Genomic DNA, 27,381 nt, shown 5'->3' with positions numbered 1-27,381 from the left:
AAACAGAACAAATCTACAGAACAGACCCAGATATAAAAACCGGGCAGTTGCCCCATAGGAACTCAGATTGATTTAGAGTAATCCCCTGGTTTAGGCCTTTGTTTCTTAACGCTGGTCCTGGAGGCCCACTTCCTTGTACATTTTAATGCTGTTCCAGCTTCCCCACGCACACTTTACTTCATAAATAGGCTGGGAATCAGCTGATTCATTGGATCAGGTGGTTGGGAGCAGGAAAAACACTAAAAATACCGGGCAGTGGGTCTCCAAGACCAGAAGTGAGCAATACTGATTTCTGCTAAATGATCCATTTCCATGCAATCGTGCCGTTCATTTCCAAGACTAGCATAGTCACCTTCTGGCAGCAAGAAATATTATATGCTTACTTATCTAACTTGAGTCACATAAACTATTCAATTTTTTTTATGCACTATTAAAATATGGGCACTATAAATGTATTTTAAGCAATACCATAGACGAATCACCATTTGTTCCAGAAAGAAACATGTTTTTAATAGAGATAAGTAAGTGTGGACAACCTATTAAAGGTTAACAGAACCTTTAAATACTGGAAAGATTTTTAAAAATTGGTCAATTAGGAAACCAGTAGTCGTTCTTCTATGGCATCTCTCCAAGAACCATTTTTAATGCCTTTATTTAAAAGCATTCTCTACTCTCTACATTCTCTATATTGTAGTTTATTATTGAAGACATCAAAACTGTGTCTTGGACTTGATTCCTCCTAAGGTTTTTTTCCTCTGAATGTAATTGAGTTTTTCTTTGCCACTGTTGTTACCACAAAAATTGGCATCTCTGTGGTGCTGCTCACAAGAGGCGTGAACCTGTTTTTCTCTGTAAAGCTGCTTTGTGACAACTGTTGTTGTGAAAAAGTGCTGTATGAATAAAATAAAATTGAATTAAATTGAATAGAAGAAACTCATATAGAATTGTTTAGTAAACAAAAAGGTTCGGTTTTCTACACAGGGATTATATTTTTATAGTAGACTATATTTTTCTTTCAGTGGAAAATCTTCATACAAATGATGGGTAGTCCAGAACTAGGCTTTCAGTCTGGGAAACTGACCCAAAATGTTCAGCCTCCACAGTTACCTAATCATAACTGAGAGTGAGATGGTTTGGGATGAGTTGGATCACTGAGTAAAAGAAAAGCAGTTAGCAAGTGCTCAGCACCTCTGGGAACTCCTACAAGACTGTAGGAGAACCATTTTAGGTGACTCTACCTCATGAAGCTACCTGAAACAAAGCTAAGAGTGTACTTTGAAGACTCTATAAAACATATTCTGGTTTAACATCATTTTAATTTACAACATATTTCAATAGTGCAGAAATTAATAAAAAGATGTGTCCAAACCAATACTGTGTACTCTTTCATTTATACAGAGTAGAAATGGTTATTAGAGCAAGGCCATTCTATTAATTGTCAATATTTAAAGAAAATAAAGAAAAACTGATACTGTACTCAAATATAAAGTGCTGCAGATTTGACAGGTTCAGACAGTGATCATCAAAGTGAAATTTCTTGCACATTTTTTAATAGAACTAATAACTAGCAAGAGAATGAAGACTGAGATCTATTACATCTATTAGAAAGTAAAACTATTAGAAAACTATTCCAATATCAGGTTAACCCAGATTTTCTGACTTGCATTCTTACACAGAAAGACAACCCCCACCCTGAGCAGGAACAAAGACAGTCTAAAGCAGAAAACAAGTCTCCTTGAGCAAAACACCACGTACACCATGTAGCCCTGGGGCAGTAACATGACCTCACTTTGAGAAAAAGGCATGAGACATCTTACTGGGTTCTACCATGCATGTAGTAAATGAATTAATTAAATGACCAACAGTTACTTTACTTACTGGGGCAAAGGTATTCAGAGAGCTATAATATTAAGGCACAGAGATTCACATTTTCCTTGGCTTTTAATACAATTCAACCACATTTTCTTATTACAGTGTTTCTTGAACCGTTTAATTTGGATGTAATCTGGGCTGGATTCTTGAAGTTTTAGCTAATAGAACACACACAGTGAGTGTAAACAGAACTTTGTCTGATTGTGTTTCCCACAGGGATGTGTTATTATTTATCCTTTATACAAATTAATGTCAGAACAGAAGAAATAAACAGGCAGATCCTAGGCATAGGCAGATGTCACAGTCAGCTGCAGAAAGAGGGGACACAGCCAAAACTTTGAACAGTGGTGTAAACATATCTAAGTCTATGTTCAAACAGCAGGTAAATGTTGCCTAAATCCATTCCTCTGCTCATATGTGACACAGATGTCTGATTTGTGTGGCAGGGTGAATGGCACAAATCTTATAGAATCGGACATTTCCGAATCTGATTTGGGCTTTTGCAATATGTTATTAAAGTCCGATTCATATTTGATTCGCAGAAGTGCGACTCAGTGTGAACAGCCAGATCAGAATTCACTTTTATGTTGAGGAGAAGGAAAAATGGATGACAACAGTGAGTAGGATAATAAGATCATAAATATTATACCTCATAAATATTTGGACTGATGTCTCTGTTCCAGTAATATTATCAGCCTTGGATTGTAACCACTCAGTGTTTTTAATTAAATTGTGAGGTAAAAAGAAAGTGTGAAAAAACTAAAATAAACATCAGATTTGGTAAGAAAACTGAATTTAGGAGGACCAGTGAATTTTTAAGCTAACTTGGTCGCATGAAATCATGTTCAGTAGCTCCTCCATTTCCACTCGTTGTGTTTACATGGATCTCGGTGGAAACACGCGTGTGTAATTACGATGCGTAGCAGAGGACAAATAGCTATTTTTTAATACGCGAGGAGACGAAACTCAGAGATGTGCATCTGGACGGGACTAAAATGTGCTTTCTTACAAATATCATGGGAGAGTTATGGATTCAAAATTTATTTTTAAATCTAATATTGAAGCTATATCTAATTTTTGTATTGACTAAACCAGTGATAAATTGGTGAATTGACTCGATTTTAGGTTTAATTTAGGTAAATTTCAATTCAATTAAATTTTATTGAAGTTGTCACAAAGCAGCTTTCCAGACAAAAACAGGTCCACGTCTCTTATGAGCAGCACCACAGAGATGCCAATTATTGTGGAGACACAGTGGCAAGGAAAAACTCCCTTAGTCAATTTTAGGTCACAGTACTCTTTGGATTCCGGCTGTCTTGATGAAGATTTGAGCTAATAAATGTAGAACAAAGTGATACCATTTTTTTATTGCAGCAGCCGCTACTCAAATGAATCGGTCGAACATTGCATAGGCATTTGAGAACTTGGGAACTTGAAACCCTTAATGTTTGTTCACTATTAATATTACTTATAATATAATATGACTTATAATAGGATGCTGTCTCACTTTTTGCAAATCAATTAACTATAGGTATAAATCAAGTAACCTACCTGTGGTGTCCTCTGTCATTAGGTGCCTTTACCTGTGGAGAAGATTAACTCTACTGAGCACCCGGTGAAGGTGGGCTTGTCTGATGCCTTCATGGCCCTCCTCTCTTCCCCACAAACCCCAGGTAATTTCTATTCAAGATTTTGTTTAACAAACTTTCAAAAGTCTTTGTTCTCATCATGTTCTTCCTAAAATGACTAACAGTGTTCCTTACTTCCTTACATCAGCAGATGCCCGAAGGAGGACGATCTACGAGTACCACCGTGTTGAAGTGGACACTACTAAGATTGTAAACCGCTCTGCTTTTGAGTTCAGCCCATTACCTAGTGAGTCTGTAGTGTCCCATCTAGAGCTCTAGATTTAGCTCTACTCTTCTGCTGAGATGAGTTTTAATAATATTATCTCTCTTCCTTCCATGTTGGTGCACTCAGCCTGTCTCCAGCACACCACGTGTGACCAGTGCCTGCGCGCTAACCTCACTTCAGGTTGTGGCTGGTGCAATGTCCTGCAGAGGTAACATGTTTGCTACAGTTAATCACGTTGTACAGGTTCTGAATTGTCTTTTTAATGGACTCTGTTGAAGTACACATATATGTTGTTGGGCTTTTTTTAGGTGTTCAGATGGGATAGACAGACACCGACAAGAATGGCTTGACTACAGCTGCTCAGAGGAGGTAGAACAACGTTAAACTACTGTGCATGAACACGTCTCTACTCTGCAAATGACACACAAAACAAATATATGTTAAATAATTAATATAACTGATTATGCACATACACATGCTTAAAATGCAACGATCTAAGAGTGATACTGAAATTAACTAAAAGTGGAGCAAGTAATACAACTTATCCATTATGCTGCTGTAAAGGCTCTTCATATCCATACACTGACATGCCACATGTCATGGTACAGGAACTAGTATTGTATTCCATGACTTGCGAGATATGTGTGAGGAAGGCTTTCTGCATTGAATATTAATGTGATTTAAATATAAATTAAATTAAATTAAATATAAATTTGTTTATCTAGTCACACAGATAATTCCAGCTACAATCATTACACTCTTTGCACTGTCCACTGTTTGTTTGCTTGAAGTTTTACACCACAGTTGGCCATGGAGCCTTGTTTCATATGGGTGACCAATGGCTCCTGAGAAGGAGTCTTTTTACAGGACAGTTCTACAAAGGACCCACCCTACCCTAACTTCAACCTAGGCTTTAAAACACAGCTACCATAAATCACGTCTACCTGTTTAAATCTGTAGTGTCCAATCTTATTTCCTATCTTATCTGTAGTTTGTGTGGTTATAGTTATAGGCTTTTGCCTACTTGGCAGCTGCAGTTGTATAAAAAGCTTCTAAAATATTACACATTTCTGCTCTAGATAATAGGCCTCATTCACCAAATCTTTCTAAAGAAGGATTTTATTATTTCCACAATGTTTTCCTGTTTACAAGGACAATAGTTAATATATAGAGGACAAAAGAAAATAAATATGAGGACGTACTGTATTTTTTGAACTGTAAGGCAATCAATCAATGAACGCCATTTTTTGGTTGATTTTCATACATAAGGTGCACTGGACTATAAGGCATATTGTCTGCATTGAAGTGAGCAAGGGTGTCACCATGTTTCCCTTCTAATAGAAAAGCTGTGGGAAGTGCCTAAATAAACAAAACTGCATTTAGCGACTAATGCTAATGCTGCTGAACCCAGCCTTAGTGATGGAGAAACTTTACTAAAAAAACTCATCCATATAATGCTGATCTTTAACAGAGTGGCTTTACCGGGCCTTTATACCTGACTGGTAGAATTCATACATAAGGTCCACCGGATTCTAATTATATTATATAAATATCATATATATGTGAATATTATAGTCTGAAAAATACAGTAATTATACACACAGAGCAGAGCTGTAAACAATTCTATGCTCATAAATATTTGTTGCCTTAAAGCATATAAAGCATCATAACAGACGATTTGCAATAACATATTGATTATTGTTTTTTTCACAATTATTATTATTATTATTATTATTATTATTTTTGTACTTTAAATAATTTCCTAAACTGTCACTTTAATGCTCCATAATCATTCACAGGCAAAGGAGGGCACATGTGAAGATTATCCTCCGGGAGGTGACAGCTCCATTAGCCCCTACAGCTCCTCTGCTCCCGCAGCCACCCCCTCTCCTGCAGCCAGGCCAGGTGGCACTGAGGGTAATTTTTAACCTCACTTTTACTTCTCATATTCTGTACAGTATTAAAGAAAGACTATATAATTTATAAGTTAGATAACGGGCAGTGTCATGCAAAAGTTTGGGAACTCAAATTGAAATCTCAATTACTTTCAATAGGTAAGTAAATTGAAGATGACCTGATCTCCAAAAAAACAAATAAATATAAACCATAGTTTCAATATTATGAGCAAGACCAGTTTATCATTTTTGTTTTGTTTTGTTCAGTTTTGTAATAAAAAAGAAAGCATGCAAAAGTTTCATACCCTAATTAGCTTTGTTTTGGCTTGTCAACAGTCATCGTTTGAAAAGGTCAGCTGCTCAGCTTTTAGAACATTTTAATAACTCATCCCTACAAAGTGAAGACTAACTAATGTATTTAAGAGATGTTAGTATGAAAAGTGGATGACACCGGGAAAAGGAAATGCCTAGAAATGCATTTTTAAACTCTCCTATTTGATTAAAAATGATATTTAGGAATATTTAGCAGACTCTGAAGCAGTGGTCCACTGTTCTACTGTTAGACCTTAATGGAAAAATCATTACAAGGAAACATTTCCTGTATTTACGTCACATAATTCAGTGTTAGATATTAAAAATCATATAAATGTGCCTGAAGCATTTTGGAAGGTTCAGTAACAGCTATCTAGCCACAATGATCAAACTCATAGTTGCTTTGTCCTTCACAATCCCCTTTCCTAAATATAAAACAAATGTGGATATTTTTACCTGGGGTTCCCAAACTTTTGCATGCCACTGTAACTGTACTAGGTGTTATGTAAAGTTATTAATATTGTAAGTGCCATTATAATTGTACATAATTAATCCTTATTAGGGAACAATATATGGTATATCAGTCATGTTAATCCTTGTGTCAAGCACAGAGGGCATGAAATAACACTTTGCACTTTGTCACTTTCTCTACGGAGTCTTATAAGCTGTACATTAACTCCTATGTTACCTGTGCTTGTCTTGTGTGTGTGGTGAATGCACTCTGCATGGGCGCTTTTGCTAAACTTGCTCTCGTGCTGTTCCTGCCTCCGTCTGTGCTCTGCCATCTCTCCATGTACAACAACACTCTCTCTCTGCAGACGACACCAAACTCCTTCACCACCATGGCAATGGTGAGTTTGCCGCTGCATTGGTGCTCCTAATCTTTTTTTAATGGCAGTTAAGTGGACACGGGTGATTTAAAAGCATGATATTTGGCAGAGGACATGTTATACTTGTGTAAATATGCACAGATTGTGATACGATCTTGATTACCTGACCTTGCCTGACCCCTTGTAAAACATTCTCTGCCGGCTGAGATCATTGGTTTATTTGCGGCCTGTAGTAATCTCAGTTCAGTGCTTGCTTTTGCAAGTTCTTTTTTTCACTCTCTTTAAACTTCGTTTAAGCAAACATTCACTTGCAAATAGCCACCTTGGTTAGACAATGAGTGAGTGAACTTGAAGGCAGCCACTGCCCTGAGCGTATTTTACATTTCATTATGCACTTTGCTGTAGCTTATCATTTAGCTAAAGCAATATTTGCCTCTAAAAAACAGTGATGCCATTAATTTTTCTTTATTTGGTTCCACAAGCAACATTTCAATGGATGGTTTTTGAAGGAATACTTCTTTAAATAAGAGACGTGTATCTCTATATTTAGTAAACAAAACGTTTTCGCTTAAAACACACATAATAGAAGCCAACTGAGAGAAACAGTAGCTTTTTTGTTCTTTTACTTAGTATGTGGAACATATTCTGCATGGTCTTTGCTTGTAAACAGTAGATAAAGCAGAAAAAACTGCTATCAAAACTCTCCTATCAAAAAACATCCATTAAAATGTTCTGTAGGAACAGTGTGGCGTCGGTCTGAAGAACCAGTTTGGCACTTTTATTTAAACAGTATAAGTCTAGTTTTGCTGACTTGCTGTCCACTACTAATGCTGTGTGTCTAGTGCGTCTTGTGTTGATGTCCATTCAGAAGTGGCTCAGTTCTTCTCAACTTTACAGACAAGCAACATTTTGCATTATTTTTCTTTTTCTTTTCAGAAATCAAAACAGTGCCATCTAACAGCTGCAGCCTTTCCTCTCCTTTTTCCTTTGATTGCCAGATTCCCCGACAGTCCCAGCAGATGAGGAGGAAGCTCCAGAGCACACAGCGATCATCGCAGGTGTAGTTGCGGCCCTGGTCCTGCTGGTGTTCCTGACCCTGTTGGCTGTCTACTACATCAACACACATCCCACTGTCGCCCCTCCATTCTACCTCATGCAGGTAAAAACTTCAGCAGGTTCCATTCGTATCTCCACTGATCCATTATGTCTGTATCTGTAAGAGGTGGACAAAGCATGGATTGGAAAAATTAATGCAGAGAACAGACAGTTCATAGTCTCAGTTCATATCTATATTGGTATCCTTAACTAAAATTAAGCATAAATCAGTCTATTCCAGCATTTTAAACTAATTTGTCTGCAACATATATTTCATATATACAGCTCTGGAAAAAAAATAAGAGACCACTTATAAATTATGAGTTTCTTTAATTTTACCAAAGTAAAAACCTCTGTAATATAATCAAGAGCAAGATGGATGATCACAAGCCATCAAACCAAGCTGAACTGCTAGAATGTTTGCACCTGGAGTGGCTTAAAGTTATCCAAAAGCAGTGTGTAAGACTGGTGGAGGAGAACATGACAAGATGCATGAAAACCAGGGTTATTCCACCAAATATTGATTTCTGTACTCATAAAACTTTATGAATATGAACTTGTTTTACTCTACAGCTCTACATCTTTTTTTGTTATTTCAGCCATTTCTCATTTTCTGCAAATAAATGATCTTAATGACAATATTTTTATTTGAAATTTAGGAAAATTGTTGTCCGTAGTTAATAGAATAAAATAACAATGTTCATTTAACTCAAGCATTTACCTATAAATAGCAAAATCCGAAAAAAACTGATTCAGAAACTGAAGTGGTCTCTCAATTATTTCCAGAGCTGTATACAGGTGCTGGTCAACGAATTAGAATAATTTGAAATAGTGCAATCATGAAATTCTTTAAATGCATTTTTTGTGCAGAAAGCAAATCAGGTGTTCACCGCACCTGTCCTACTCGTTAGACTAATCACAGAACTCGTTACCTGGAAAAAAATTTGCTCAGCTGAGCTTTCCAAAAGGCCCATTTAGGCCATTTAACTGTGACACTGTTGTTTTATTGAATTAGAATAATGGAGAAACCGTTTCATTGAATTAGAATAATTTTTATTATAATTACAATCATCACTTTCTCAGTATTTTGTGGCTGCCCCCTTGGCTTGTATGACTGCCTGAAGTCTCCGCGGCATTGATTTGACCAGCTTGTCGCAAGTTTCCGCACTCACAGCTTCCCAGGCAGTGGCGATGTTCTGTTTCATTTGGTCCAGCGTAGTAGGCTTTCTGTCGCGAATTTTCCGCTTGACGATGGCCCAAAGGTTTTCAATGACATTGAGGTCAGGCGAGTTGGCCGGCCATGCCAAAACTTCAAGCTGTTTTTTAGTGAACCAATCTTTGGTCGACTTTGCCGCATGAGCCGGTGCAAGATCCTGTTGAAATATGAGGTCTTCTTCGCCGAACTGTTCCTCAACAGTCGGAATCAGGAACGTTTCCAGAACATCTTGATATACGGCAGCATTGACAGTCTTCTTGAGGAAGTAGAGTTTCCCTACACTTCGAGCGGACATGCATCCCCAGACCATAACGCTCTGGGGAAACTTGACGGATCTTTTCACGCACTCGTGGTTGTAGGTTTCGCCACCACGACGCCAGACACGAGGACCTTGGTCACCGAAGGAGATGCAGAAGCGTGATTCGTCACTGAAGACCACTTTCTGCCAGTCTTCAGCAGTCCACTCGCCGTGTTCTTTGGCCCACTTCAGCAGTTTCTCCATTTGTTTCTTGTTCAGCATCGGTTTTACTGCTGGAACGCGAGATTTGAAGCAGAGTTCGCGCAGACGACGGTAAGTGGTTGATCTGGAGACGTCAGCGCCGGTCTGCTTGTTCCACAAGTCGGTGAGCTCGGAAGTGGACTTGAACCGGTTGCTGACTGCGATCTTTCTCAGCTGCTTGTTGTCGCGAGCAGAAGTTTTTCGGACGCCGGAACAGTTGGTGCGCTTGCTGCAGTTTTTCTTGAGAGCTTTGCAGACTGGCTGATGCCGAGCTGCTCAGCAATTTTAGTTTGGGTCAAGCCTTGTTGGCGAAGGGCTTGAATTTGAGCCACTATTCCGGTTGAGAGGTCGCGCTGCTTACCCATGATTGATTTTACAACTTAGAAATTCTACTCAACCCTGACTTTATACTGCACAGTGAACACTCTTCACAGAAAACAAAAATTCGAGCATTTATTCTAATTCAATGAAACGGTTTCTCCATTATTCTAATTCAATAAAACAACAGTGTCACAGTTAAATGGCCTAAATGGGCCTTTTGGAAAGCTCAGATGAGCAAATTTTTTTCCAGGTAACGAGTTCTGTGATTAGTCTAACGAGTAGGACAGGTGCGGTGAACACCTGATTTGCTTTCTGCACAAAAAATGCATTCAAAGAATTTCATGATTGCACTATTTCAAATTATTCTAATTCGTTGACCAGCACCTGTATATGTCTCCTGTTAGAAATTGGTTTCATGCAATAAAAGCACAGTAAAATGCACACTATACTATAGAAAAGAGGCAGGAGTTCTTCTTTTAAATTATTAAAATATCAAGTCAAATGTATTTGTACAGAGCTTTTTATAACATGTTGTAATGCTTTGCAGAAATCCAGAAATAAGACCATAAAAAGAAGCTAAATAAAGAAAACTCTTAACTCCCAGTAAGCAAGCCAAAGCCAACAGTTGCAAGGAAAACAATATTTGTTGTGTTTACTCTCTACTGTGTGACCGCGAGTCAGGGACTTGGAGTAAGAAACCTTGGATGAGATCAAGGGTTACAATGGGGACCCATTCTCCTCTGGACAAACCACTTAAAACTAAGACTTATTAAAGACTAATAAATGGTATAAATTCACGTTCACCACACAAGAAAATTATTGTGCACACATGTGGTGATAATATTGACTGAAGTCTATAGTAGGGTTTAAAGGAATTTAGCTAAAAAAAAGGTAGAAATACGTGGTAACAAGCTGCTAAATGGTGGTGCACATTGGAAAAAATTGACCAAACTGATTTTTTCTTTGGCTCTACAGCGCCGCACCAATAATTACTGGCCCTCCATGAAGTTTCGGAATCAGGGGTGCCACTCCAGCTACGCTGAGGTTGAACTTGGAGTCCATGAAAAAGAGGGATTCATCGAGGCAGAGCAGTGCTGAGGAGGCAGGTCTTCCGGCACCAAGGAGCCATCTCCAACCTTTTTGTTTTATCTTTTTTTTTTTTTTTTTTTTTGGTGGGAGAGCTCAAAGACAAAGGGACTATGCTGAGCTATCAACTACCGCTGAGGGGACACAAGAGACTGACCATAGTTACTTCACAAGCTTTCTCTGCCTCCCTAGATTTTACAGTTCCATCCTGCAACACCTCTTATGCTATCCGTTTAGGACCGAGGAATTTCTTTTTTTCCTTCTTTTTTTAAAAATAAGGAACTGTGGATGATACTGGCAAGTTCACTGAATACACTCTTTTGATGAGAACGGGATTTGAATTAGCCATGATGAAACCCTGCAGTTTATGTACAGTACAATATGACTTTCTAGAATTTTCATTTTGAGAAAAGATATTTTGTGTTTTCTAATGTGTCGTGTTCAATGAAACGAAGAAAATAGGTCTATGATGCCTAAGACTCAGTTAGCTACATGGACTGGACTGCACTTTAATTGAACAATCTCATTAGTAGTAGTGGAATAATGTGATCTGATCTCATGACTTCTTTTTGTATTTAGCCCTTTACAAAATGAAAAGGCTTCATCAGAATGATCAAAGTGTTGCAAGGAACCTGAATTAAAGCCTCTTGCCCACACAGACTGACAAATCAATCAGAAAACAACATATTGCGAACAAATGGGTGCCTTCGCAGTTGTTATTTTTAAATAAAAAAGAACTGTTTGTGCACTCAATAATGAGAAAATATCTTCTCCAGGCAATAATTCCATTCACATGAACATGGTTTTAATTTACTGTCTAAAGTATTACACTGTCCTGACATAACTCTGTGATTGTTACAGTTTGGGATGATCAAATTACAGTTACACATACAATGAGCTCAGATGGGTAAATATATAAAACTACAGGAACAACACGAGTACATTATTGTTGAAGGTTGCTTTTCAAATGTCATTACAGTGTCACATTTTAAACATACAGTGTGCTAATAGTGAAACAATAAAGTGAAAATGCTGTTTTGAAAAATAGTCGTGTCATTTTTGTAAACTGTGTCCTTTTTTTTTTTACTGTAAAAGCAACTTTATACTGAAAAAAATAGTGAGTTTTCACACTTGGTAAAACTTGGTCAACAGCATCATCTACAGACCAGTACAGGTAATGCAGTCAATGATAAAGCAGTTACAGCAAAGCAAACCACATTGATCCCAAACAGCATCCGTGCTTTAATTTATTACATTTATAATAAATATTTATTATACATTCCTACATATATTTATTATACATTCCTAAATATTTATAGTACATTCCTACATTTTGTGACATTTTTATTAAGTACTGTTTACTCAGATTTTAGTAGAAACCATGTAAATGATCATAAGGACATTTAGCTTTACAATAACTGCATTAACATTTAGCTACACACATCATTTGAATTTACTGTTGGCATGTAGCTACATTTCCCAAATAACTCAATATTGCAACTGGGAAACAAAAGGATTTATCCATAGGCATGGGCCCCATCTAGGTTGTGCATTACACCTGAAGCCTAGATGGGACCCATGTGTTATAAAATAGGGCCTGTTTGGGAAGACCACCAGAGTTTCAGCAAAATGCAACACATGTACAAAGCCATTCAGAGCCCGAATCCACCTGGAATCCACCTAATTAGCCACCTTGATAGCAAAGAAATTTGATTAAATTGAATAGATCTTATATTTTTAATTGCATTACATGCAATCTTTGCTTTCTTTATAAAGTTACATGAACCCTCTAGGCCATTAATTATATTTCTCAGGAGGAAAAAAATCATTTTTGGAAGCTTGGGAGTCCCTGTGGATGTAGCGAACCTAAATTGAAATTTAAATCAGATGATTTAGAGCAAGGAATCAAACAAAACATGCAAGATAGGAGAAGGTATCTGTTTTAGTAAGTTTACAACAAAAATGTAAGAATATGATAAGAATATAAACAGTCAAATATACTTATATACCATAATACCATATTCTTGCATATATAAAGTTACATACTTTTATTTATGACCCACTTGTAAGCTTCAGAAAATTTGATTATTATATAAGACCTTTTGGAAGTCTTGGAAACACTGCACTGTCTTTGGACTTGATATAACACAGTGGACCAACATGATCACATGTCTCTCCAAACCAATCATTGACCATCAGTAAATTTTACATTTCATTTGGAAATTAAGAGACCAGAGTCTGGAGGAAAAATGGGATTTGGCACACTGCCCACACTAACAAAAGTACCAATTGGTCTTATATAATATTATAGAATTTTCTGAGAAACAGATTTTTGCGTTTTCATTGGCTGTAAGCCATAATCATTAACAATAATATATATAAGCGCTTCTAACAGATTACTATGTGTGTAAAACATCTATATAATGTACGAGTATCACATTCTGAATTGAATTACTGAAATAAAGTAACTTAACTCAATTATATTCAAATTTTCTGAGATGCAATAATATGTCATAATGTGTTAAATTAATACTGTACGGTTTCAAATTCATAAATAAATATCAGGTAGGGGGCACCCGGATTTGAACCGGGGACCTCTTGATCTGCAGTCAAATGCTCTACCACTGAGCTATACCCCCGTCCACGAACACAGGCGTGAAATCTGTGTCTATAAAGAACGTATTAACAACGTCTTAAGATTATATTACTAATTTATTGTTATTTTTATCGCTATTTACTTTCTGAAACCTCTCTGGTAATTAACGCTAGAAATTTTTGAGCGGTCTAATCTTTGCGACGTAAAGCTAGCTATCAAATGAATCAAACCGTGTGTTTGAAGAGAGCCTTGTGTAACATTAAACTTAGCCAGCTAACGTTGCTAAGTGTTGCTAGACACATAACCTGGCTAAATAAAGCCAGTCAGTCAGTTAGCTACAGTTACAGTCTTATAAATTATAAATAAGGAAACAAACGCTCCAGTTAAGCTTTACACATCCGCTTTAGCTATGTCTGACTTTGCACTACGACGTGTCATTTTCACATGCCGAAAGGGGGCAGTCAACATAACAAAACTCTGCAGAGCCAAAATCTAAAATAATTATAAAAAAATAAACTTTAGTAATAATTTTAGTTCAAATAATGGTTCATATTAATTTATAATAACATAATAATTTATAGCCGTTTAACTCTTATTTTTAAACTCTGCGTGTTTAAATGGTGGGCTCCACACCCGGGTTGCCAGGTCCAACAGAAATATCCAGCCCAAAGTCAGTCCAAAGTCTTCTGAACTCGCTTCTCTCCTTTTTATTTCTGGTTACACTGTGATTTTTCTCTCTCTCTGCCTCCTGTTTTTTATTGTTGTAATAAATATTCCAAGGAACACAGTGTTGGCTTTTACACGTTTGCCCACTGTGTAACACGCACTCATCTTGTTATTTTTTTGGCAACCGCGGTCATTTTTAAAAGTAGCCCAAAAAAACGCACCCGTCAACCCTGAAATTTCACCCGCGACAAGATTTTCAAACAAGGCTAATTTGGAGGTAAAACAGCGAACCTGGCAACTCTGCTCCACGCATCCACCGGCCCCGCCCTGCCTGTTCAACTCCTTTTATGGTGCTGTGAGCGCGTTTCACGTGCTCCGCCCACCACTGTGCGTTGAGGCGGTGAGCCACGCCCACTCGCGCGTGCACACAGGGTTGGTCGAACCGTGCCCGCGCCCAGTCCGCTCGCGCACTCACTCATTCACACCCACTAGGCTCTAGTCAGCGTTGGCTCACACAGACAGGGAGAGAGAGACAGAGCGAGAGGAAGAGAGACAGACAGACAGACAGACAGAAAGAGAGAGAGACAGGCAGAGAGAGTGGGAGTGTGTAGTTCGCTAGCTGCCATCCTCACCCTCACACCTCCACCACAGCCGTATGCAGTGATCCTCCGGCGGCTCAGGGACGAACACAGACGGGAAGAAGAGGCAGCGAGAAGAGCCGAGCAACATGAATCCTCAGTGTAGCAGATGTAACAAGGTCGTGTATCCCACGGAGAAAGTCAACTGCCTGGACAAGGTGAGTCATACATACATACACACACAGGTAACTAGCTAACCTATAGTGTTAGTGGGGTAACAGGGAGTGGACCTGTAGCTAGGGAACAACCTGTAACCAGAGAACCTAACCTAACTAGCTATTTTACCTAGGTGAGATATTTTAGTCGTTATTGAGAACAGCGGGTAGTTAGTTAAGTAGCTAACGTTAGTTAACATAGTTTCATATTCATACATTGTAGGTTAGTTAATTTAAATAGTTATAAGCCTACACTGATGTCTGTATGTGCTTAGCTAACTTAACTACTACAGTCAATACTCTAATTTAGCTAACTAGCGTTATATGTTTGAGTCCTTATTCAGGAGAACAGCAGGTAAATAGCTTAGCTAACTAAAATAGTTTAATATTCATAGCTAAGTTGTATTCATTTCTGTATTAGGTTATCCGAGGTAAGTTAATACTAAATACTAACTATAATACCCCTATTTAACTAGCTACCCATATCCTTTCTCTTTTTCAAGTATTTAGTTACCTAACTACTTAGATAATATAAACATTGCAACTTCACTAAGAACACAGGAAAAGAGAGTCAGCGTCCGTTTCAGACTGACTTGGCTCCACTTTGTAACTTGAACGACCGCTTCCTGTTGAAACAAGCATTTCTGCCCTGCCACACTGCAAGCTCTGCACTAGCCTCTCTTTCTCTCTCCCTCTCCGCGACGTTGATTTTTTATTTTGCCTAGATTGCATTTGGCACTCTTTCCACCGCACCACTGAACTGCACTGATGGCACAATACCACAGGGCAGCTATTGTGGTGCTATCACTTTACTCATGCCTCTGCTATGCAGATCCATCTTCCCTTGAGTGCGAGTGTGTGTTTGAGAAGAATGTGGGCGTTGCCAATTGTGCAGCAATGTTTAATGCTCGCGAGCGAGGGTAATGTTCTAGGCCTAGATCCGTATGTTAGTGCTCAGAATGACATCGTGCAAGTTAACGTGGTTCATGCAGACCCCGATCTGTGATACTGTATTTATTATTGCATTTTAGTGCTGTGTGTGTTGTTATCTAGTTGTCTGTACCTATAACCTTCATGATCATGCTCTTTTAAAACTACAGCTTACAGTGCAGGCTAGAGATGGGTGATAAATAAAAGTAGTAAAATACATTTCTACCATGATATTGAAAGGCATTTTCTCACTACGCAATGTTTATAGCAATATTTTGACACACAAACAAAATGCACCATTGTTAAATTCTTAAAAAACACTTTGTGCAGTGATTTGTATTAAACTATAAAATACATCCATAAAATTCATCCATTTAAACAGCACTTATTACACTCTCTGTAATGAAATGTTTGAACACTGGCAATATCCACGATACACCCAGAAAGCAAAGCATATTATGTGTCACAATAACAAAATGTCTTACAATATGATCAAAATGTATTACATCAAACCTCTAACGTAGGCCAGTTGTAGAAGACCTTGGGTAGTGTGTGCCTAAACTATCTATGATCTCTGGTTTATTGTATTTGCTAGTGCATTAAGTTCAGCAATATCTTTGTAGCAGAGGGTTTTTGTCTTGCTTGTGTTTGCCAACTGGTTTGCCAATTCTTAATCTGCAATACTTTAAAACTGTAGAGCATTGCTTCACATTGCTTTAAGTGGCAATGTAAGTCTTTTAGCTAAAATCTGAGGTCTATATAGTGTACCTGAAGTCAGTGACATCAGATTTGTATTACTAGCTTGTGATTTAGCTTGTGGTTCAGTCTGTTGCTTTAGAGCTTCAGCTTTTAGTTTTAGAATAACAGAACCGTGCTTGATTTTTAATGTCTCCTTAAACAATTTCTCTGAATATGAGATCATATTTCAGTTTAGGCCTCTTGTAGAAGGAGTCTGTAGGTTGCACCTGAAATGTTGGTGACCTCAGGTTTGTATTATTAGCTTGTGGTGTAAGACCTCACATCCCTTTCCGGGTTCGCTGCTTTTCGACTTAAGTACATTTCTGTGCAAAGGTTTAACAAAGGCATTGTGGGGGTGCATTGTGGCTTTACTGGCTGGGAAATCGTAGACACATGCAAAGATGCGAAAGGATGGTTTCTGTCACAGATAAAATATAAAAGATTCACAGAGGAGCCATGTTGAAAGTCACTGGTTTTCCGGAACAACTTGGTAAGGCAGCTCTTTCCAAACTGCTGTCTTAATGCACACATCTAACAAAGAGGAACTCCTCAGCGTCTTTGAGAGCATAGTGTGAGATTGTGCAATATAGTGTGATTGGCCTGAACGCGCCATGTTAAAGGGCAGACCTTTGTCAGAGTTTCTGTGTAATTCAGGGTAAAAAAGTAATTACTTACTAATGCTGACATGCTAGATGTCATGGGGCATGAAAGTATTATCATGTTCTATTACTTTTGTCATTTAATATGGACTGCACTGACCTATAAATGTGGATGTAATTTTGGTCAGTGTCACTTATTTGTTTGCTAGGTTGGAAAATTCAAGACATATTTTGCCAGTTACAATCATAACCACCCACCATGCTGTCCACTGTAGGTGGTAATGGCTTCTATAATGTATTGCCAGAACACACATTACACTAGAAATAAAAAAAAACTGTGTCTATTGTATATGGATGGTTTTCTACTAAAATGGAGCATTGCTGTGAGCATTTGATTACATTTAGAGATAAGAGCTTTTGTGATGTAGAAAGATCAACACCCCAACTAACCCCATAAGTGCTGGATAGAACTCTGTCATTCAGGAGAAAGATGAACATTAAAACAAGAGTCTCTTTAGTTTCACTTGGCATAAGCTATGATTTGTGAACAGCTGAGCAGACCCTTTTCCTCTTCCAACTGCTGGGATGTTCTCCTGCTGTTGTCGCAGATTTGCACCACATTGCAGTGGCTATCTATGGCCAATTCAGTTTCTCCCTATTTGGCCCCTTTTTTAGGTGGTCAGTGTGACCAGATCAGCAGGGTTGATTAGGAGGAGGGTGGGGAGATGGAATGAGCTGGTATCCTGAACCTCTACAGCTGGAAGAGCTAGAAGGCCCCACCAAAAGTGTTGCTTTTATGGCCTCTCTGAAAGCCTGCTAGATAATGGACTTGCACATCACATCAGAGTAATGGATACACATATCATTTGAGTGATAATGATGAGCAAATGTTGCCGAGAGAGATTACAGAGTGATGGCTACTCAATATGGCTTTTACAATCCTGATATTGCAGAGCATCTGATTTAGATAGATAGACAGACAGATAGATAGATAGACAGACAGACAAAGATAGATACTTTATTGATCCCAGAGGGAAAAATCTAGAATTTATGAAATAGCTGAGCTGTTGTTCAGCTTCCCGACATCTAGGTAGTAATTCGTTTCAGCCAATTGAGGATAAAGATCGCCAGACTACAGCAAAGCTTTTTCCCACATGCCATCAGGCTCACGAACAGTGGAATACAACAACACAATATTCTACATACAGTCTATTACATACATACACAGCTATTACATACAATCCACATCCAAAATGTCCTCTCTCCCTGCCTTCACTCTGTTCTTCCTCTGTATTCGACTTCTTATTTATCTCTTAATAATACTTCTAATCACTCTCTACTACTGTCTTAATTAGCGATTCTTTTTCTTTTTAGATGTATTTTCCTATTTTTTAAATGTAAAATCTATTAAAAATTATTTGCAGTCAAAGGCTAGGCTAAATCCCTTTCTGCGAAACCGCCCCTATGTTTTTTTTTGTTGTTGTTTAATCATCACCAGTTCATGCTGACCTTTTTGCAGCAGCGTGTGTGTTAAACTAGATCACAGTAGCTTTGGTTTGTCTCAGTGGCGAACAGAGCTGAGCTCCAGTACTGTAATTTGATTGAAACGTAAATTGTTTCATAATAAAATACATGACTTCCCAACTGGTTAAACCTAAAGGCACTTTGAGTTACTTGGTCTGGGAGAAAGAGGTGGCTTTATTTCTATAAAACTTTGGAATACAGTTTTTTTCTAGTCATTTTAATACATGTACTTTCTGTTTTAATATACTTGAATGCACATTGCAATGATGGTATTTAACAGTACAATAACAGCCCATGCTTATTTCTATCTTAGGCAGGCCTGCTGGTCAGTCTTTTGTCATAGGAATTCAGAGAATAGACGTAATGAAGGCCGTGTATGTCATTCTTCCTTGGAAGAATTTGTACGCTCAGCAGCCCAGTTCCCAAAATAAAAAAGGAGTAGGCACTAATTCATTAGTCAAACCAAACACTCATTGTTTCTCATTACAGGGACTTCCCAAGCTTGTGTACACTCCTTTACAGCTCAAAGTGTGTTTAGGGCAGTGACTAATGCAGCTACTGGTGCGGACGTAAAGTTGCTAAACAGGCAAATCTGCTGCCCGTACTCTCGAGTCCCCACAGATCAGAGTTGTGCATCTCACTTTAGGGCTACCTTCTCTGCAGTGGCCTGGATTCAGGGAGGCTGTGGAGAGCCACTTCAAATAACGTCACTTAGATACTAATAGGACTGGGCAGTGTGACAATATTTAACAACAGGGGCGGGCAACAAGGCATAAATATAACATCACATATTAATATTTTTTATTTTTATTTTTTCAAAACTGTGTAGAAAATTTAAAAAAATGTGTGTTTTCTTATTGTATTTATGTGAGAAGAGCCTAGGGATGGGCAAAAAGGCCCTGAAATTATATCAAGACTTTTAAAATAATTATATTTTACAGTTATGATATTCTTGGCGATACGACAAAACACAATGAAATGACACAAAAATGATTTCAAGAATACACATGAATTTTTTTTTTTTATCACTGGGTTCGATATGATATGGCACACCCCTAACTGAGATAATTAAAGATGAGTGATATGAAATGGTATTTCAGGATATAATATCGTTCACGATATTAAAAAAATATTGACAATATTATTGTGTATAATACGATATGGCACACCCCTGGAAGATTTATTAATGTGAATTAACAATCAGTATGTTGACTTTGTTTAAAAGGAAAGGTTTATTTTTTATTGATGTTTTATTTGTTTAGGGAATTTAAACCCTTTTCTATTCTAATTCCAGTGCCTCAGTATAAAAAAAAGTTAATTGATTTTTAAAAATGTGTAAAAACATTATTATGTTATTATATTAGCATGATATCAGTGGATACAATTTTCTTAAAATGATGCATATATTGCAATTATCAATTAAGCCAAAAAACATTATTGTGTCCAGTTAATTTGTGATGAGTTTGTGACGTAATTTCTCACAGTGTATAGTATATAACACTCAGACAAATTTATTTTGCTGCTTTTTTGTCATGTCCCCCAGCCTTAGATTAAAGACCCTCAATGTGGTGTGAAGGTGAAACAGGAAATGCCATTTATGTAGTCAAAATACACTATAAAAGTACAATATAAATGCATGTTGGTGTTGTACATGTGTATATTTGGCAAAACCTTATAATAAAAAAGAAACTGCATTTTCTTTGTGGGTACACTGTATGTCTAAACTATAATCACCCAGCATAAATTGTGACAGTATATCTGATATATACTGTAAAAATGTTTTTATCTCCTTACGAGTATGAATGTATTGTTGGGCCTTCTACCCAAAATATTTGCACTTTAAAATGTTTTTTTGTGCTATATTTTTTTTTAATTCCCACATTACAGTAATGCCCTCAGAGAGGCAGGTTTGCAATATGCAAATCAGTGCTTGTTTTGCTGTGTTCAGTGAACATCCTGACCAAAGGTTTGATCTCCTCTGTGGCTGGGAATTCTAGTTAGCACAACTGGCCTCCTCAATTTCTTTGGGTGAGTAGGTTGGCCCTTTCTTGACCCCAATCAAATGGCAGTTAGCATTCCTCTCCTTCCGCATTCAGCTAGCATCATTAGCAAAACGTTTTAGCTTCTTAATGCATGTAGGGCAGTAGTGGGTTGGAGTCTTTGCTAGTGGGTGGGAACTGAAAATTGTAAAAAATAAATGCAATAATACAGTAATTATAGTATTAAGATTTAAGGACTGCAAAATCACATTATTGACAGTATTTTGGCAGGTACAGATAAAACAAGGATATGTATAACTTGGGCCCATTTTATACTATTTAGTAGCAGAAAATCTCAGTATTCTTTAGATATATGATGGTTTATTAAGAGAAGCACAAGCATGTCTACCGAGATGCCCTCTGGCATGCTATATATGTAAAGATCTTCCTGCATCTCTATTATCCCATGTTGGAAATAGCATAAAAAACAGTTAATTTGATTAACCTCCCAGCACCTACATAAAGTATGATTGCATTTGATAAGTATTGTTGGACTTTCTTACAAATGTTTCTATCAAAATAAGATTATGTGTAACATAATAAGATTCACGTGTCTTTTCTAAGATGTGTGTTGATGTCAGCATTCTCAGTATGGTTCCTAATAAGTGTTCTCTGTCTCTCTTTCCTGTTTAATCTCTTACAGTACTGGCACAAAGGATGTTTCAGCTGCGAGGTCTGCAAAATGACTCTAAACATGAAGAACTACAAAGGCTTTGACAAGAAACCCTACTGCAGCCAGTAAGCCTTTCTCACCATCTTCTTCTGTCTTTCTGTCCATCCTTCCATCTGTTCCTTGTGTCTCTCAAGTTCTAGAACTGTCTTCCCATCCTGAAAGTGCAGCCAGAGTTTGGGACTTTGGCAAGCTTTGCACACGAATGCTTTCGGTTTAATCTCCAGCGTGTGAATCTCAGCCTGAGCCAGCATCTGATGTGGCAGAATACGAACCAGCAAATGTGACTGAGGTCATTTTTTTGTGCTTGGTGTCATTCTCACCCTGGGTGATGTGTTTGGGACATTAAGCACTTGCCTGTTTTGTAGCTGTGGAGGTTGTTAAATCCTAAAACAAGTTCTCAACGACATGCAAACATGCGCTCGTTTTATTTCACTATTGCATCACTATGCCTGTGATAAACACTCAGGCCTCTGTTCACTTGGACCGCATTCATTTTCTCAGGCTGCAAAAATGCTTTGCGTTAGGGAGGTGTCTGTCGTGATTAAGTGATTTATTTCTGTTTAGGGGATTCAGTGGATTCATGCCAAACTGTTTTTCCTGTTACTTTTTTTCCCTGTACAAAACACTTAGTTTCACTCTGTGCATTACTTATTATGGACATAAAGCATTCACAGAGCAGATATCACATACAGAACAATCAAAAATATAATATATAATATAATATAATATAATATAATAATAAGCTCCACTGACCATATAAGAGCACTTTGTACTTTATAACTACAGACTGTAGTCCTTCTGTGTTCTGTACACTTTATTACCCTCTTTTCACCCTGTTCTACAATGGTCTGGACCCCAGAGGACCACCACAGAGCAGGTATTATTTGGTTTGGTGGGTAATTTTCAGCCCTGCAGAGCCACTCCTATCTAGCTGCTCCACCTTCTAGATACAAATGTAGAGGCAGAAGTTCATCTGTTGCTGCAAAGTTTGTGGTGGTCATCTTCTTCTAGTTCTTCATCAGGGGACAGTAAAATAATAATAATGATAATAATGTTCTTTGAGTGTAAAAAACAAATATGTGGCCATAATAATCTGCCCAGACTGTGTAGAATTAAATTTTGCACTCTCAGAAATACAGGAATAAGGTATCTACAGATGAGCATACATCTGACCAGTCACATTTCCAGTTGAGTTTCTGATAAGTTATCAAGGCATAAACATGAATTCAACAGATGCAAATATATAGGGCAGTGAACAAAAGATTACACTGGATCTTACACTGAATGTGAAGACTAAAAGCTTCTGTTCCTTTTTTTATGGAAACCACAAATAAACAACTTGGTATGCCAACCAGGCAATGGCAGATGCCATATCAGATCATTGAGTGGGTTAAGGAGCAAGGAAGTTTGGATGATAATGTCACGACAAACACAACCACCAGATTTAAATACAATTGAGAACTTGTGGGACTGTGTTGAGAAATATGTAGGAGGTCTGAAGACCGCAGTGAAGAATGTGTGGCACTGCGATTTCATTGAGACAAATTTAGAAAACATAACAATAAAAATATGAGTATAGTAGGGCTAAGTAAAGAAATTTAATCTAAAATTTTAATGTTGAACAGTATTACAGTCTTTATTTTGATACAGATTTGTGTACAAAAATTTAACATATTTTTTGTTCTTTTGTGAATGATCTTAGTTTGAAAACACAAACAAGAATTCCCTAGGAATCTGGTTAGGGGTGGGAAATATGATAATACACAGCCAAGTCAGAGTTTTGTCAAGGCTGAGAATGATCCACCAACCAAATAATACCTGCTCTGTGGTGATCCTCTGACTCTTTTTTGATAGAAAGGTTTTGTGTATAGTAGTAACACATCAATAGCAATTAGCAGCTGAACATAATCACAAGACTATATTCAGCCCATGCTTGAATGCACAAACAAGCCCTTTGTAGACTGTGTTTGACTAAAGCATCAGAACACTACTTTCATATGGAAGTGTCAAGAGCTGCCTTTCACAAAGGTGCTTCTACAAGCCCCAGTCTCACTTCTGCACCAAACTGTACAATGCACTGATGCCCATTCTGTGCCAACTAAGGTGGCCTTTTGTCGCAGAGGTTCAATCCTTCCATGCTACAGTTGCAGCATAGGCAAATGTCACAGGCAGCTGGGAAGCTTGATGCAAAGTTGATATTTCCTCAGTGGTTGATTTTTTTTTTTTCGACAGCTAAGCTTCCAGGAGGACAACAAAGCGCTGTGTATGTTACTGACATCCTGGTACATGATTCACATGCAAGAGCATGCAGATAAGTGTGGGCTTCTTTAAACCCTTGAAGTCTATGTTTATTACTGCATTATTAATCGTAATGCAGAAGCTGTTGTGAGTTATATCTTATGAAGTCCAACAGTGTTCTATATTAAGGCCTAGTATGAAGCTCTTATGAGAGTGCCAAAGTGCCAATAGGTTTATATACAGGTCTTAAAGGGTTAAAGCCTCAATCATAGCTCTGTGTTTTAGTATTTACAGTACTGTAGAGTCCATTCACCTTTGAGAGAGTAAGTCATCCCAGCAGACTGGGGCCTTAATGCTAGAGTGCCGAATCCTCTTTGACATGTCTCTCCAAGTATGAGTCATGTGGCCTTTATTTGTTTACCGTCTTAAGGAGGTAGCCTAAAAAAAAGGTTTTGTCCTGAGATTTTATCCTTGATTTTACTCAGAGGAGCTAAAGTTCAGCTGGCTTTATTTAGACAGGCGTAGAAGATTTAATCTGGCCTAATTTCTGTCTGATCCATTTTAGAATCAGGATATTTCTCCACAGTGTCAAAAGAAAGAGACGAGACAGTGAGCAGGCGATGAGTTATTTCTGCACCCTCGTGTTTGTTCCTCTACACCTATAAGAAGGGGATGTTCATGCACGCTTTATTTTCCACTTGTGTTGTGTGTGGAGTGTGATCTCTCTAGAGCCCAGCTGTTTTGCCTTTGGAGTGAAACTCTTTCTTGGAGGGTGTGCAACATGGCAACGTTACTCCATTGTAGGATTCTGATTAGGGGTGGGCAATATGATAATACACAATCAAGTTAGAATATTATGAACAAATCAAACTAAATGTTTTTAAATGTATTGTCCATGTACACAGTAAACTGCCCATTACAGGACACTGTTTGCTGTAGATTTCTGGTTAGTGGACACTGATATGTTTAAAAACTCCAGCGGCACAGCTGTGTCTAACATATCTCCACCATGTTAGTGTCACTGCAGTGCTAAAGATGTTCCAACAACCAGATAATACCTGACCATTGAACAAAGGTGAGAAAGTAGGATAATAAAGCACACAGAGAAACAGATACAGATACATAAACCTAGAAATTGCTCCTATACAGTCACAATATTCAGGACTAGACTGTGTATAAAGAATTGCAAAATGACATTGGAATTGTCGTTCAGGGCTCTATTAAATTTCCTGGGACTAAAAAATTATTGCCATTGGACAGATGTTTAGATTTGACTGTTATTACACACTGGTATTTGTACTTGTACAACATTTGGCTGTCGGTTTTATACAACCTGTTATACAGGTTGGCGAATGAAGTATTAGGAGTTTTGCCAAAATAATTTTATTGGTGTAGTTTAATGTGCTCCAAAGGAAAAGGAGCCTACACTACAGCAACCTATTTTTGATCCAGAAGAACATAATGTTTGGGTGATGTAAAATATTTGTGGTTATATATATTCTCTCTCATTCTAATACTCTGTAAATAAATGTTTTCTTTGTAATCCTAATCCAATTTTTGCTTATCATATCCTCATTGGCTTCAGTAATTCCCTTAGAAAATGTTATCATCGTTATTGTAAGTCCATTATGAGTATTGTCAGTATTCCTACTATACTGAATAGCTTTGAATTTGAATTAGAATTTTATTTTTGCACCTTTTAAAATAAAAATAAAAAAGTAAATAACATAACATTTACATTTATGTTGACAAGTTATAAGACCTGCAAAAAAAACTATTAACATCTTACAAGTAACAAATAGCTTTTTTTTTTTTATTTAATGTTTTATTAGAAATTGTTCGAATTTTACAACCTGTTTCTTCTGGAATTGTTTATTCTTTAAATAAAAATCTCTTCAATTTCCTGAATGAACCATTATACAGTATCCTTATAATTAAACCATTATATACAACCCCTGGCAAAAAGTATGGAATCACCAGTCTTGGATGAGCACTCCTTCAGACATTTCATTCTGTAAAACAAACTCTGATCAAAAACATGATACAATAATAAGGTCATTCCAAAGTGCAACTTGTTGGCTTTCAGGAACACTCAAAGAAATGAAGAAAAAACATTGTGGAAGTCAGTGAATGTTACTTTTATTAACCAACCACAGGGAAAAAAATATGGAATCACTCAATTCTGAGGAAAAAAGTATGGAATCACTCAAATTGAAGGTAGAAAATAAGGACACACCCAGTCAATTTCCTTTCCCTAAATGGACACCTGCCTCAGATTAGATCTGCTCGTTAGTCTGCAGTTAAAAACACCTGCAGTCATGACACCTTGGAGGGCTGCTGGACGAATTAGAGTGGCTAGAACCATGGCTCCAACAAGAGAAATGTCTCTTGAAACAAAAGAGAGGATTGTGAAACTTTTTGAAGAAGGTAACTCTTCACGCATGGTTGCTAAAGATGTGGGCTGTTCACAGTCAGCTGTATCCAAGATATGGACCAAATACAAACAGCATGGAATGGTTGTTAAAGCCAAGCGTACTGGTAGACCGAGAAAGACATCAAAGCGTCAAGACAAGCAACTTAAGGCCATTTGTCTTGAAAACCGAAAAAGTACAACTAAACAGATGAAGCATAAATGGGAAGAAGCTGGAGCCAATGTATGTGACCGAACCGTAAGAAATCGCCTAAAGGAAATGGGATTTCAATACAGGAAAGCTAAAAGAAAACCATCATTGACACCTAAACATAAAAGAACAAGACTGCAGTGGGCTAAGGAGAGGCAATCATGGACTGTGGATGACTGGATGAAAGTTATCTTCAGTGATGAGTCAAGAATCTGCATTGGACAAGGTGATGATGCTGGAACTTTTGTTTGGTGCCGTTCCAGTGAGATTTATGAAGAGGCCTGCCTGAAGAAAACAACCAAATTTCCACAGTCCTTGATGATATGGGGCTGCATGTCAGGCAAAGGCACTGGGGAGATGACTGTGGTTAATTCTTCTATCAATGCACAAGTTTACATTGACATTTTGGACAGTTTTCTCATCCCTTCAATTGAACAGATGTTTGGAGATAATGAAATAATTTTCCAAGATGACAATGCATCGTGCCATAGGGCAAAAACAGTGAAGGCATTCCTTGGAGAAAGACACATTCAGTCGATGTCATGGCCTGCAAATAGTCCAGATCTCAACCCAATTGAAAACCTGTGGTGGAAATTGAAAAAAATGGTCCACAAGAAGGCTCCGACCTGCAAAGCTGATCTGGCAACTGCTATCAAAGAGAGTTGGCACCAAATTGATGCAGAATACTGTTTGTCACTCATCAAGTCCATGCCTCAGAGACTGAAAGCCGTTATAAAAGCCAAAGGTGGTGCAACTAAATACTAGTGATGTATTTTGAATCATCTTTTGTTTATCTGTTTTTCATGATTCCATACTTTTTTCCTCAGAATTGAGTGATTCCATATTTTTTTCCCTGTGGTTGGTCAATAAAAGTAACATTCACTGACTTCCACAATGTTTTTTCTTCATTTCTTTGAGTGTTCCTGAAAGCCAACAAGTTGCACTTTGGAATGACCTTATTATTGTATCATGTTTTTGATCAGA

At 37.6% G+C, this 27,381-nt stretch overlaps 2 protein-coding genes and 1 non-coding gene across 5 annotated transcripts in view; 2 read left to right on the top strand and 1 right to left on the bottom strand.

Annotated features, from left to right (window-relative positions):
* The window catches only part of plxdc1 (plexin domain containing 1), a 66,307-nt gene extending 54,730 nt beyond the window's left edge, over nucleotides 1-11,577 (top strand). Inside the window, exons 8-15 of one of the 3 annotated variants that reach the window (XM_007234083.4) lie at nucleotides 3,446-3,545; nucleotides 3,652-3,747; nucleotides 3,853-3,934; nucleotides 4,035-4,095; nucleotides 5,526-5,643; nucleotides 6,752-6,784; nucleotides 7,762-7,922; nucleotides 10,870-11,577. In XM_007234083.4, coding sequence (XP_007234145.3) covers nucleotides 3,446-3,545; nucleotides 3,652-3,747; nucleotides 3,853-3,934; nucleotides 4,035-4,095; nucleotides 5,526-5,643; nucleotides 6,752-6,784; nucleotides 7,762-7,922; nucleotides 10,870-10,992 — 774 coding nt within the window. In that variant the 3' untranslated portion in view covers nucleotides 10,993-11,577. Of the gene's footprint in view, nucleotides 1-3,445; nucleotides 3,546-3,648; nucleotides 3,748-3,852; nucleotides 3,935-4,034; nucleotides 4,096-5,525; nucleotides 5,644-6,751; nucleotides 6,785-7,761; nucleotides 7,923-10,869 lie in introns of all 3 variants that reach the window. The other 2 variants (XM_007234082.4, XM_007234084.4) reach the window with 2 other exon arrangements.
* Nucleotides 11,578-13,547: 1,970 nt separating this feature from the next.
* trnac-gca (transfer RNA cysteine (anticodon GCA)) lies at nucleotides 13,548-13,619 on the bottom strand. The gene has a single exon. It is a non-coding gene; the product is annotated as a tRNA-Cys (tRNA).
* Nucleotides 13,620-14,676: 1,057 nt separating this feature from the next.
* LOC103022903 (LIM and SH3 domain protein 1) overlaps nucleotides 14,677-27,381 on the top strand; it is a 29,142-nt gene continuing 16,437 nt past the window's right edge. Inside the window, exons 1-2 of the mRNA XM_007234081.3 lie at nucleotides 14,677-15,038; nucleotides 21,509-21,603. Of these exons, the coding sequence (XP_007234143.1) occupies nucleotides 14,970-15,038; nucleotides 21,509-21,603 (164 nt within the window). The 5' untranslated portion in view covers nucleotides 14,677-14,969. The remainder of the gene's footprint in view (nucleotides 15,039-21,508; nucleotides 21,604-27,381) is intronic.

The sequence above is a fragment of the Astyanax mexicanus genome, chromosome 15, assembly GCF_023375975.1.
Source record: "Astyanax mexicanus isolate ESR-SI-001 chromosome 15, AstMex3_surface, whole genome shotgun sequence".
In the NCBI taxonomy this organism is placed as follows: Eukaryota; Metazoa; Chordata; class Actinopteri; order Characiformes; family Acestrorhamphidae; genus Astyanax; species Astyanax mexicanus.
Note: the sequence above shows the minus strand (reverse complement) of the source record. Positions and strands in the feature narration are given on the sequence as shown.